Source organism: Bison bison, unplaced genomic scaffold (genome assembly GCF_000754665.1).
Source record: "Bison bison bison isolate TAMUID 2011002044 unplaced genomic scaffold, Bison_UMD1.0 scf7180017864098, whole genome shotgun sequence".
NCBI lineage: Eukaryota > Metazoa > Chordata > Mammalia > Artiodactyla > Bovidae > Bison > Bison bison.
Window position 1 is genome coordinate 4977692 of NW_011494670.1, and position 12027 is coordinate 4989718.

General features: G+C 38.7%; 1 protein-coding gene across 1 annotated transcript in view; it reads right to left on the reverse strand.

The window, feature by feature from the left end:
• MYH15 (myosin, heavy chain 15) overlaps positions 1-12027 on the reverse strand; it is a 159302-nt gene that overhangs the window by 92684 nt on the left and 54591 nt on the right. Inside the window, exons 15-18 of the mRNA XM_010838558.1 lie at positions 8080-8259; positions 6847-6979; positions 2892-2959; positions 1995-2082 (exon numbers count right to left, since the gene is read on the reverse strand). Of these exons, the coding sequence (XP_010836860.1) occupies positions 1995-2082; positions 2892-2959; positions 6847-6979; positions 8080-8259 (469 nt within the window). The remainder of the gene's footprint in view (positions 1-1994; positions 2083-2891; positions 2960-6846; positions 6980-8079; positions 8260-12027) is intronic.

A 12027-nucleotide genomic window follows, 5' to 3' on the forward strand; every position in this document is an offset into this window, starting at 1 on the left:
CCCAGCACTATCCACTCATTAAAAAGTGTCCACTACAAAAGCCAAGAAACAGAAACAACCTAAGTGTCCCTTGATGGATGAACAGCTAAAAGAGATGTGGTATATATGTATAATGGAATATTATTCAGCCATATAAAAGGAAGATATCCTCCCATGTATGAAAACATAAAAGGACCTTGAGGTCATTATGCTAAACAAAATAAGCCAGAGAAAGACAAATACCATATGATCTCATTTATGATTCTAGATATTTTCATCCTAAATGTCTTTCCTGAAAGCATTCCTCCCACTGGTGTTTTCATTGTATAACTAATTGGCCATGCAGCAATTTTGCCATAAAAGATAAAATAACTGGTTTCAACTGGCTGACAGTTTGGTTTCATTTCTCCATTGGCACAGCACTCTCATTCTCATATTCCATGAATCTGAAAGAGGCCGAGGGCCTCCACAGTGCAGAGGGGAACCCACATTTTCCATAGAACCTGGAACATCTACCAACAGACATGTGACAATATGCCAAGAGCAAATAGTAGTGTGGAACGCTTTCACAACATGACACAAAGCTCAGTTACAAACGTCTATTTTAGTACTTGTATTTAGTGACACCTCTCTCACTGAGGGAAGACATTTTTGCAAAAAATAAAAAGTGTAGTGCAGAACAAAAAGATGAATCAACAAGCCAAAAAAAATGTATAATGAACTATGAACAAAGACTTGGAAGATAAATGGTTAGGTTCAACCCACAAAGTAAAATCAGCTATGCTTGCAGCATTGCCATGGATCTACATACATTTTAAGTAATTCAAATATTTCATATTTCACAATACAATGTTTTTAATTTTATTATTCATTTTTCATGTTTAATTATATTCTTTTAATGTCCCTCTTTTTTGTTGTTGTTGTTTTATCTTTTATGACAAAATTGCTTGATGGCTAATTGGTCCTGTAGGTGAAAGTTTGCTGCAAAAATGCTTGCACCAAGGTGTTAATAGCAAAGAAGCTTATGGTGAAAATATCACTCACTTATACATGGAATCTTTAAAAAACAAACAAGCAAATGCATAAAAAAAGAGATTCAATTTTGTGGTTACCGGAAGTAGGGGAGGGGAGGGGAGGGGAAATTGGATGAAAGGTCATCAAAAGGTGTGAGCTTCCATTTTTAACATAAATAAGTCTTAGGGGTGGAATGTGCACCATGATGACTACAGTTAACACTGCAGTATGGTATACTGAACATTATTAAGAGAGTAAATCCTAAGAGTTCTCATCACAAGGAAATGTTTTTCTCTTTGTTTTGAAATCTATAAGACATGATGGATGTTAATTAAACCTATAATCATTTCATAATGTATACAAGGCAAACCATTATGCTGTATACCCTAAATTTATAAGCATTGCGTGTTAATTATATCTCAATAAAATAGGAGAAAAAATAAAACATTTTAAAAAAAGTATCTACTGCCCAGGAGTACATAACTAAAGAGATGGGTACTATTAAGGAAAGGAAAGATAGTAGTATGATGAAGCAAGACTAGAGGGAGTTCTTAACAATTAGAAATAGATTTAGAATCTCTCTTTATGGTCAATTTAGATAATTTAGACCAAATGATTTCCTTTTTGCTGAAATATCCACCTTAATCCCCTAATTGATTATTCAATTCCTTTTTTTTATACTTTGCCCTTGTAGACAATGGCATAGAAGCTCATCCACATTTTAGCATGAAATTCAAGGAGGAATTTAAATGATAATATCAAGTATTCTAGCGTTACCCAATTGAGTCTGCTTTGTGAAATCCTTCTGCATGTCCACCTGAATCTTAATTCAAAGGCAATCTTGAGGAAGTTTTGAAAAACTCACTTTTAACTTATTTTAGTTTTCTTTATTAAAATCTACCCTTATATAAAAGAGACTGGTGAATGCTTCTTTGAAAGACATTCAACATAGCTTAAATCAAAAGAATTTCCTAGTGTGGATTACAAAAAAATTTACTTACCTGGTGTTTTGTTCACATTGGGATTTATGCATCTCACAAAATGAGGTGCAGTTGATTTCAGCTTAGTCATTAATTTATTTAGGTTTTCCTAAAATGGAGAACATAAATCAACACAAAATCACTTAGAAATCACTAAAAAGTCCAATCCACCTCACAAGAGTCTCCACAATGATCAATTTAATCTTAATCAGATACAAACCAACAAAGAAATAATGAATTCAACATTTTTCCCTGCTTACCAAAATACATTATTTTCTTCCTATGACAAGTCAATATTTATCTAACTGTTCTGTTGTGAATCATATCTACCTGTTTGGTAGCAATTTGGTAGCAATAGTTTATGGAAGGGCAATAAAATAACTTGAAGAAAGAAATTGTTTCTCAAGTATTCTGTCTGTAAAAATTTTATCTTTATCTGGAAGCAGAATCTGAGATGGAGCTTCTGGTTCAAGAGATTTATCTGGAGAAGGAGGAAAGCCAAGCAGGGGAGGGGAAGAAAAAAGCAATGGCATGGACTCAGTTTAGTCTGAGTCCTGCAAAAGCTCTGAACATAAATGCACCAATTATACTACAGTTGGTATCTCCTTGAGGCAAGGGAGGGACCAAAGTCTTGAGAGGCAGGGAAGGAGATTACTTAGCTTCCCATTCTGGCAACTGTGAGTTGTTATGAGCCTATACTTCCATCAATGGTAAGATGAGTGCCAGGCTGATAAACAGGATCTAAGTAGGAGATAAACATTGCCCACTAAAATCCATAAATACCAAGATAATATTCAACTTTTCCAACTTGGTTAACTTCAGATACTTTATCCTCATAAGAAGATGTAAAATTACAAATAAGTAATATATGCAGATTGTGAAGCAGCTAATATATGAATAGATACAATTAAAAATTACTTTATGCAGAGATGCAACCATTTGGAACGAAGCTCCTTTCTTGCGTTTCTTCTCCCCAAACTGTAGAGCTAAAAAAAGAAGAAAAAAAGTACTAAAAAGGCTTCTTTTTGTCACATTATCAAACCCTGGTGATGAAAGCATAAATGTGTCAAAGTTCTAGAAACAATAAGGCAATGTCTACAAAAGCTTTAAAAATATTTATGTCTCAACACAAAAGTCTATTTCAGGTGTTTTTTCTCAAAGAAATATTAGGCAACTGTGCAAAGATACTCACTGAAGCATTGTTTAGTCATTACAAAAATATTAAGCAAAAATTAAATGTCAACAATAGGAGATTGGTTAGTTAAAGTATAAAAAAAGTATGAATACAATGAAACACTGTGATCTTTTAAAATGATGGTGCAGATCGATATTACTGACCTGGAAAGATTTTTAGGATTTATTTTGAGAGGAAAAATTAGGTTACAAAATATCTGTATATTATGATCCTAAGTATATATATATATAAAAGTGTAGTTGTATTATGGCTGACTATATACATAAAAAATGTTGGGTACAGTGTATACTAAAATGTTAGCCATTGTTATCTCTCTCTATGACATTATAGGTAATCTTTATTTTCCTCTTTTTAGTTTCTCCATATTGTCTTTGGGGCAACATTCATGCATTATTTTTGTAATTTATAAAAAACAATCCATCCCCATTTTCTTGAAGCAAACAAATCTATGCTAAGCCAAATTGTTTTACAAACATTTGTGTAGTGCTAATTCATTAAGATGTACAAAACCCATAAGCAATCTGGAAAAAATGGGCCAGCTAACAACATAAGAAACTGATAGAATACTCTCTAGCTGGAGCAACAGCTGAGGCAGGGTCAGAGTTTAGTCACTGATGTCCTCTTGACGTGCTCCATGCCCTCTAAGGGAATCACTTGACTTCTTTGTGCTTTCACTTTTTTTTAAATTTTATTTTACTTTTAAACTTTACAATATTGTATTGGTTTCACCAAATATTGAAATGAATCTGCCACAGGTATACATGTGTTCCCCATCCTGAACCCTCCTCCCTCCTCCCTCCCCATACCATCCCTCTGGGTCGTCCCAGGGAAAGGGAACGCTGCTGCTAAGTCGCTTCAGTTGTGTCTGACTCTGTGCGATCCCATAGATGGCAGCCTACCAGGCTTCCCCGTCCCTGGGATTCTCCAGGCAAGAACACTGGAGTGGGTTGCCATTTCACTTGACTTCTTCGTGCTTTCACTTTTTATCCAGGGAAAGGGAACGCTACTACCTCCCATTTATTGTTTTAAAGAATTGTAGCTGGTTTACAGTACTTGGATTCTCCAGAAGAAAGTATGGTTATTATGAGTAATTCAGTGTTTGGATGAGTCAGAAACTTCGAGGCAAGTGTTTTCCAGGGGTCCTAAAAGAATTATGAAAAAGAATATTCTGGACAATTCTCTTCTAGTTCAAAAGAACACAGCACACCCTGAAGAGTTAGAAGATAATTTTCTCTCTCAAACCACTCTCTGATTTCTCATGATCAGAGAATTACTCATCTGGGAGCCATACATTTACATGGTCACAATTTATCAAACTTCTCAGAAGTACTTTAGAAGCTATTAGAATCAGGCAAATGCACTGCCTGAAGATTTTCAGGGTCCAAATACAATAGCTGCCATTTCTCAATCTCCTCTTGAGGTGGGCCCATGGGATTTCAGACATGCTCCTAAATTACATCATCATGTGCTTTCAGAGCTGGGAAGTGCTAAATTTCTCCATTCCCTGACTAAGTTGATCAGGAGTCCCAAAATAGGTGACAGGGGACACCTATGGAAGCTGGGAGTAAGACAACAGGAGGGTGAGAATGTCAGAAAGTGAGAGGACACCACACTTAAAGAACACTTTGCCCCATTGCCACATGGGCATTTGAAACCAGGTTGGCCAGATTTTGTTGTTGTTGCTGTTCAGTCACACAGTTGTGCCTGACTCTCTGCAACCCCATGGACTGCATCACATCAGGCTTCCCTGTCCTTCACCATCTCCCGGAGCTTGCACAAACTCATGTCCATCGAGTCGGTGATGCCATCCAACCATCTCATCCTCTGTCGTCCCCTTCTCCTCCTGCTTTCAATCTTTCCCAGCATCAGGGTCTTTTCTAATTGGTTGACTCTTCACATCAGGTGGCCAAAGTATTGGAGCTTCAGCTTCAGCATCAGTCCTTCTAATGAATATTTAGGGTTGATTTCCTTTAGGATTGACTGGTTTGATCTCCTTGCAGCCCAAGTGACTCTCAAGAGTCTTCAACATCACAGCTCAAAAGCATCAATTCTTTTTTCACAAGGGCATCTAAAACAAGGTTGGCCAGATTTTTATTTTCCCATAATTTTCATTTTTCAAAAGAAAAAGGAAATACAAATGTGTACATCTGACTTTTTTAAACCAGTGTAGACCAACCATGTTTGAATTCTAGGTTCTGCTCAGGGGCTGCCAATTTGGACTTTGGCTCTGAACCATGGTGCACTTCCCCCTGCAGCAGGCAGTAGTCCACATGCAAGGCTGATGGCAGCAACCTGGGCTTTGTGTCCTCAAAGGCTTCGTGTCACACTGCAGAAGTCTGAATCAGATCCTGAATCCAGGGAGTCTGTCCATCTCTCTGTTTTGTTTGTTTCCAGAAGACAGTGAGAGTGAAATAGGCATGAGGCTAGTAAGCACAAGTTCTGTTTCTGACCTCAGCTTTGCCATTTAATAGTGTTAAATCAATGAAGCAAGCAGGCTGTCAGACTGGGGTGGCTCCAATACTGTGGCAGCCTGTGTAAACAAACCAAACTCTATGCCTTGGAAAGTCTCAAGGTTACAAAATTGAAACTAAGGACAACCAATCACAAATAGCCACTTGGGCTTTAGTTACAGCTAATCACTAGTTTCCTCACTTTGCTTCCACCTTTTCTCTATAAAAGTCTCTCCTTGAGCTCCTGTGGGTGGAATGCCCTTAACCCATTCTGGTTTGGTGCTGCCCAATTCAAATTGCATTTTGCTCAAATAAACTCTTAAAAATTTTAATATGCCTGGCTTTATCTTTTAAAGGTAGATTTGTGAGATGTGAGGGTGCTGTTTAATTCTTCTGTACTTGTTCCTGTAAGATAGGGAGAGATTTCCTGGAAAGAGTCATGACAAGGATTGAGTAAGATAACATATCTAGAAAAGTTTGGAAACTGCTGTTGTTGTTTGTTGTGTAGTCGCTAAGTCATGTCAAATTCTTTTGCAACTCCATGAGCAGCAATCTGCCAGGCTCCTCCATCCATAGGATTTTCCAGGCAAGAATATTAGAGTGGGTTGCCATTTCCTTCTCCAAGGGATCTTCCCAACCCAGGGATTGAACCCATGTCTCCTGCATTGGCAGGCACATTCTTTACCACTAAGCCACCTGGGAAGCCCTGCTTTGTAAATTACAAACTACTAAACAAGATTAGTTATTAGTTGGTCAACAAGTATTTATAGAGTGGCTGCTAAACAGGCATCTGTTACATGCTTGAGGCCACACTTGAACAAGTGAGACATAATCTCTGCCCTTATGAAGCTCATAAAAATTCCATTACTGCAATATAAAAGCACTGTGAAGGAGATTTCCAAAATATTTGGGGGATATGTATTAAAGGAGCTTGTTATTTCCTAAAAATCATTCATCAAAACATGGTTTTCTGCTCTCTCTTTGCAACTTGGTTGACTAGAAGATAAATGCAGGCTGGAGCAGTCTCCTTGAAATCTATCTACCTTAGAGCACCGTTTCCCCGAAGAACCACCAGCCTGAGGATGGAAAGGCTAATAAGAGGGGATGACTCAGGCCACAGGGAGCAGACACACATCTCTCAGGAAAGAAGCCAGGATTTTTGTAAGCACTGAGGCAGACGTGGGCTCCATTCTAAGGCTGAAAAATTGAGGAAGATTGTTTGACTCACCAGTGTTGGTACTGATGTAATTTTCAAAAAAGTTTGCCAGGAGTCTGTTGGATGACTTCTGAAATATAGCCACCACTGTTTCATTAAGAAAGTCTTTGTTCTTTTCAAGCCAGCCACTGATGTTATAAGGCACCTTTGGAAAGGAATGTAGTTCAGGTAACAAAAAAGGAGAATGCATAAGTTCCTTAGCAAATTATGTAATTCTTTTAAAAAATCATACATCGTGTATGTCATTTGAACTTAAATCAGTTTAATGTAACAGTACTTAAAAAATACTCCAGAAACCTATGTGCAACCCAAAGAGCTTCTCAGGCTTTACCATTTACACTGTGGAAAAAAAGGAAGAGAAAGGGAGGGAGGGAGAGGGAAGAAGAGGCAGGGAGGGAGAGGAACACTAAACCAGAGGGGGTGGAAGAAATAGATGGTGTTTCCAGGACAAACAATTCACATCAGCCCTCCTTCATATAGGCAAAAGTAGATGGAATAAAACAACTGCCTCTGACACAAGGTGAGCACTCCATAAATGCTATAGCATTTCACTGTAAATATTATTATAATTAATATTCAAGGATATCAAAGAAGAGAGTTACAAACATATCTAGGTATAATTGGCAGGTCATTTTTAGGTCGAATATTATTTTATCCTTTATCAGTTCTCTTTCTTCTACCCAGAATCACTGACCAGAATCATAAAAGCAGAATGAAAGGGCACAGGCACGTATGTGAACACACACACACACACACATATACCCCCAGTGGGGAAATGAGGTGAGGGAGTGAGGGGCATTAGGAATCTTTGTTGGTCATAGTTCAGAGACCATTACCTCATAGTGACTCTTTATGAGAGAATGAAAAAAAAAAAAAAAAACTTCAGTAAAAAGATCAGTTGAAATCACTCATTCACACAATGTGCAGTTGAAAGAAAGGATGAATAAGGAAAAGCCCGTGCCTTTGATGGTCTCCGAGACTTTCTGAAACTGTCTTACTTTGTATTGGGTGAGAGAGTCTACTTTTGAAATTTTTGACCTCTGTTATTATAGTATGGTATTTCATTTCCTAAGTACTAAAAGTCTACACCAACTTTTTTGGGGAACTGAGATTTATTTTGTTCATCTCTTCATTTAATCTAAACTTTACAGATATATTTACTTATATATTATCTAAAAATTCGGACTGAGTACATTTGAAATAGAGGCAAGATAATTCAGGGCTAAGGGTCTAGAAGTAACCTACCACTCCTGCATAATGGACAAGTTCAAAGTCAGCTTCATATTTCTTCTTATTGTCAGGCTTGGGCTTCTGGAAATGAACTGACTTTCCAAAATGGTTGTCAAAAAGTTTGGTATTGAAAGTCACATCTGTAGCCTGATGAAACATACATTCTTCTTCGAGGATGGAAAAGATGCCCATTGGCTGCTTGGAGATACAGATGAACAGTAGATGAAAAAACAAACAAAAAAAATACTAATAAACAGTATTTTCACTAGGGGATGAGTGTAAATTCTTTCCCACAAACCTAATTAGTTGACAAGGGATCTTCACTACATACAACTAGACCATCATCCATTCAACGAATATTTATTAAATATCTACTAGGTACTAGACACCAGCAGGAGCTGTCAATGCAGTCACGAGCCACATACACAAAGTATCTGTCCTCGGGGTGTTTAGTGGAGCTGACTGACAATAGACAGATAAACTCTAAATAAATAATTTAGTTTGCTGTAAGCACCCTGAAGAAATCATGCAAAGTAGAGAGAGAGAGAACGACAGAGGCTATGTGAGAACTCTTTTAGTAGGCGAGTTCAGTAAAACCTTCTGATCTGAATGAGAAGAGCAAATCCTGAGAAGACATGTATACAAGCATTCTGGGCAGAAAAATGAAGAGTGCAGAGGCCCTGAAGCAGGAGCACTCTTAGCAAGTTGGAGGTCCTGCCAAAGACAAGTGTGGACTGAGCAGAACTAGTTGGAGATAGCGTGTGGGAAGAGAGGGATGCAGTACAGGAGCCTAGAGGCTTTCCAGGCCATGGGAGGACATTTGGATTTTATTTTAAAATAAGAGGCCTTTGGAGATTTTTTACAATAAAGTGATTATGATTTAATTAATGCTTAAAACGGATTATTTGTTTTGGTTGGCAAGGAAAAGCCTATTGGCTAATCCTGACTGTGGTCTCTATTGGAAAGCCAGTGAGCAAAAAATGGTTTTTACATTTATAAAGGGTTATTTAAAAAAGCAAACAAGAAAGGATATGTGATAGGAAATAGAGGACCCAGTCAACAACCTTTGTCTCTTAAGGGCCTTACAGTAAAGCTCTTAGACTTTGTGGGCCACAGAGTCTCTGCTGCTCCCTGCCATCAACTCAGCCATTTCAGTCCTGAAAGCAGCAATGAATGTGATGATGTTGCATTCAAACTTTATTTCCAAGAACAGGCTACAGGCTGGATTTGGCCTGCAGGGCCATAGCTTGCTGACCCCTGATCTAAACAAGTGATGGTGTTGGAGACTGTGAACGGTTACTGAAACGTGACATGGGTGTTAGTGGAGCTGGGTCACAACTTGCTGATGGATAGAATGTGAGGTGTAGTAGAAAGAGGAAGGCTGACTGCAGTTTTGGTTTGAGCAAATGGGTAGTGGACGTTGCCATTAACTAACGTAGGGTACATACACAGGGAAAAAACAGCTTTGGCGAGGGAAAGATCAAGAATTCCTATACTTGCAAATCTACTTGTGAGTTTATATGTTCATTTATCTCCTTCACAAATATTTTTGAAATGCCTTCTATGAGCAAATCACTGTACCAAACACTTCCGGCTATAACAGGATAATCAAACATGGGCTCTGGCTGTAGAGCATCTAACTGGGCAGGCAAGACATGCACATAATAAGCAGACAATAAAGCAACAGAAAATGTCATGAGAGTTCCGAGATAAAACCATGATCCCTTGGCCCAACAACATAAATTTCATGATTCTCTACCAACCCATTCTACCCAAGAACCACAAACTCAGATTTGGGAGAGACCTTACAGTTCTGGCCCAACCCACCTAAAAGCTCATTGAATTCCTTTTACAATTTCCCTCTAAAAAGTAGGCTAGCTTAGGCTTGAATATTTTCATGGAAAGAGAACACACCAACATCGAGTTAAGGCTCTGGCTGGGTGATATAAAAGAAGAAAATTTCTTTGGGGTTTAAAATCCTTTGTTTGGAATTATGCCACTGGAGCCATAAGAATGGGTCTAATTTGGATGATTAGATACTTGAAGAACATGTTTTTGATCCACCTGAGTCTATTGTTCTAATGCACGGACTTCTACCTCTTTTGTCTTAGAATCTGCATTTTACAGCAGGCTTAGAATCTGCATTTTACAGCAAATGCATTCAACGACATTCCATCAACAACTCTTGGACATCTGGCACATATTGTACAACTCTTGTACTCCAGCACATCTTCTTCCCTCCCAAGTATCCAAGTGGGGAATGATGCAGTGAGCAAATATGCAAAGTCTTGCTCCTGGCAGCATTGACCTGGTGGGTTCTTGACAAAATGATAAATGTGGAGAGGAATAAGAAGGAAGGAAAATCTGATAACACTGAATAGCTGAGTCACCAAGTCTTGGAGGCGTGGAGTCCATTTCGTATTGCATATTTTCCTGCCACAGAAATAGTCAACCTTTCATGAACACTAGAATGAATCATTTAAAAAATGTAAACATCTCCAGGGATGGTTCATGTTAATAAGATGGACATGTCAAAGCCTCACAGCAAGCAGCAGCCCATCTCCAGCAGAGCCACCTCCCATATATGAGGACTGCCATGTCCCTGGGACTCCAATGAAGCCATCTTCCGTTTGGGGATGAATGGATGCTTTATGCAAAGCAAATAGATATCACAGCTCAAAATGTAACAATTAAACCACTGAGGAGGGAAAAGCTCTATTTCTTCAGGGTCTTCTCCATTTCTCCAATGCTTAGGAAGTATAAAACTTCTAATAAACATCAGGCCCTCTAGCAAATTAATCTCCAAATAGGTCAGGGAAAGAAGTAATTATGTTCTGCCTCATAGCATCAGTTGTCCTCTACTGCACAGTAAATGGTCTGAGTCAGTTGCCCTGACTCTGAACATTAATGCTGTAACCTCTCCCTCTTCAAATATTATCAGTTCAGCCCTCCTCTCTTTTACATCTGTCACTTTCTTGCTATTTTCATTTCCGCTATCCTGATTCAAGGCCTCTATTTCTCACTTGCTGTAACAACTTTTTAATCACCCTGACTCTAGCCTTTTCTCCCATTCCTGACCCCATACACAAACCCACCTGAGTAAACCCAAGCATCTCTGACTACCCCATTACCCAGTGTGGAATCCTCTCTGGCTCACCATCACCTAAAAATAAGTTACAAATTCATTAAAATCCCTTTGCAGCCTGACTCCCTTTTTTTAACTTCTAAACCCTTCCCTCTGAATATTTTAAACTCTGGTCAGATTTTTAAACGCATCCATTACTTTCCTGTCTCTAAGCCTTTGCTCTTGCCCATCCCTCCGCATGCTTACTGTCTTCCTCTTTTCACCTGTTGAAATCATGTCCATTTCTTCAGACCCAGCTGAAATTATACCCCTTTCCCCCCAGGCCTTTGTATATTCCTGCAGGCAGAGGTGACCTCTGCTCTTTTGAGTTCTGTGAACCTTTGTGCCTTAACCACATTTATCCTAACATATTTTTACATTTATTAGACTTACAAATCTCCTGTTTGACTGCATACGTCCCAAGGGCAAGTGCTATTTATAACAAATGCTTAAGTTTTACACAGCATTTAATTCAAAGTTTTATACATAGTAATGAAGTATTAGGCCTAAAATTAAGGTCCAACATTTTGTGGGCTTTGACATCTGGGGAACGCCAGGAGAACCTAATCACAGGTTCCCCTCCCCACATGCTCCTGTGGGTTTTGTCCTCCAGGCTTGCAACATACTTTCTCATGGGAACAGGCACAGAGCCAGCTGATTCTTGAGTAAGGGACTTCAGTTCCCTACCAGCCCATGGAATTATTTAAACAAGCCAATCACATCCTCCAGTGGGAATCACTGGTCGCCTTACCCTATTATTACCACAAAGCCTGCTTCCCAGAGCTCTCAATTATTCATTCTGCTTCTAAGGGCAACTGCCGTGCAGCCAGCCCCATATG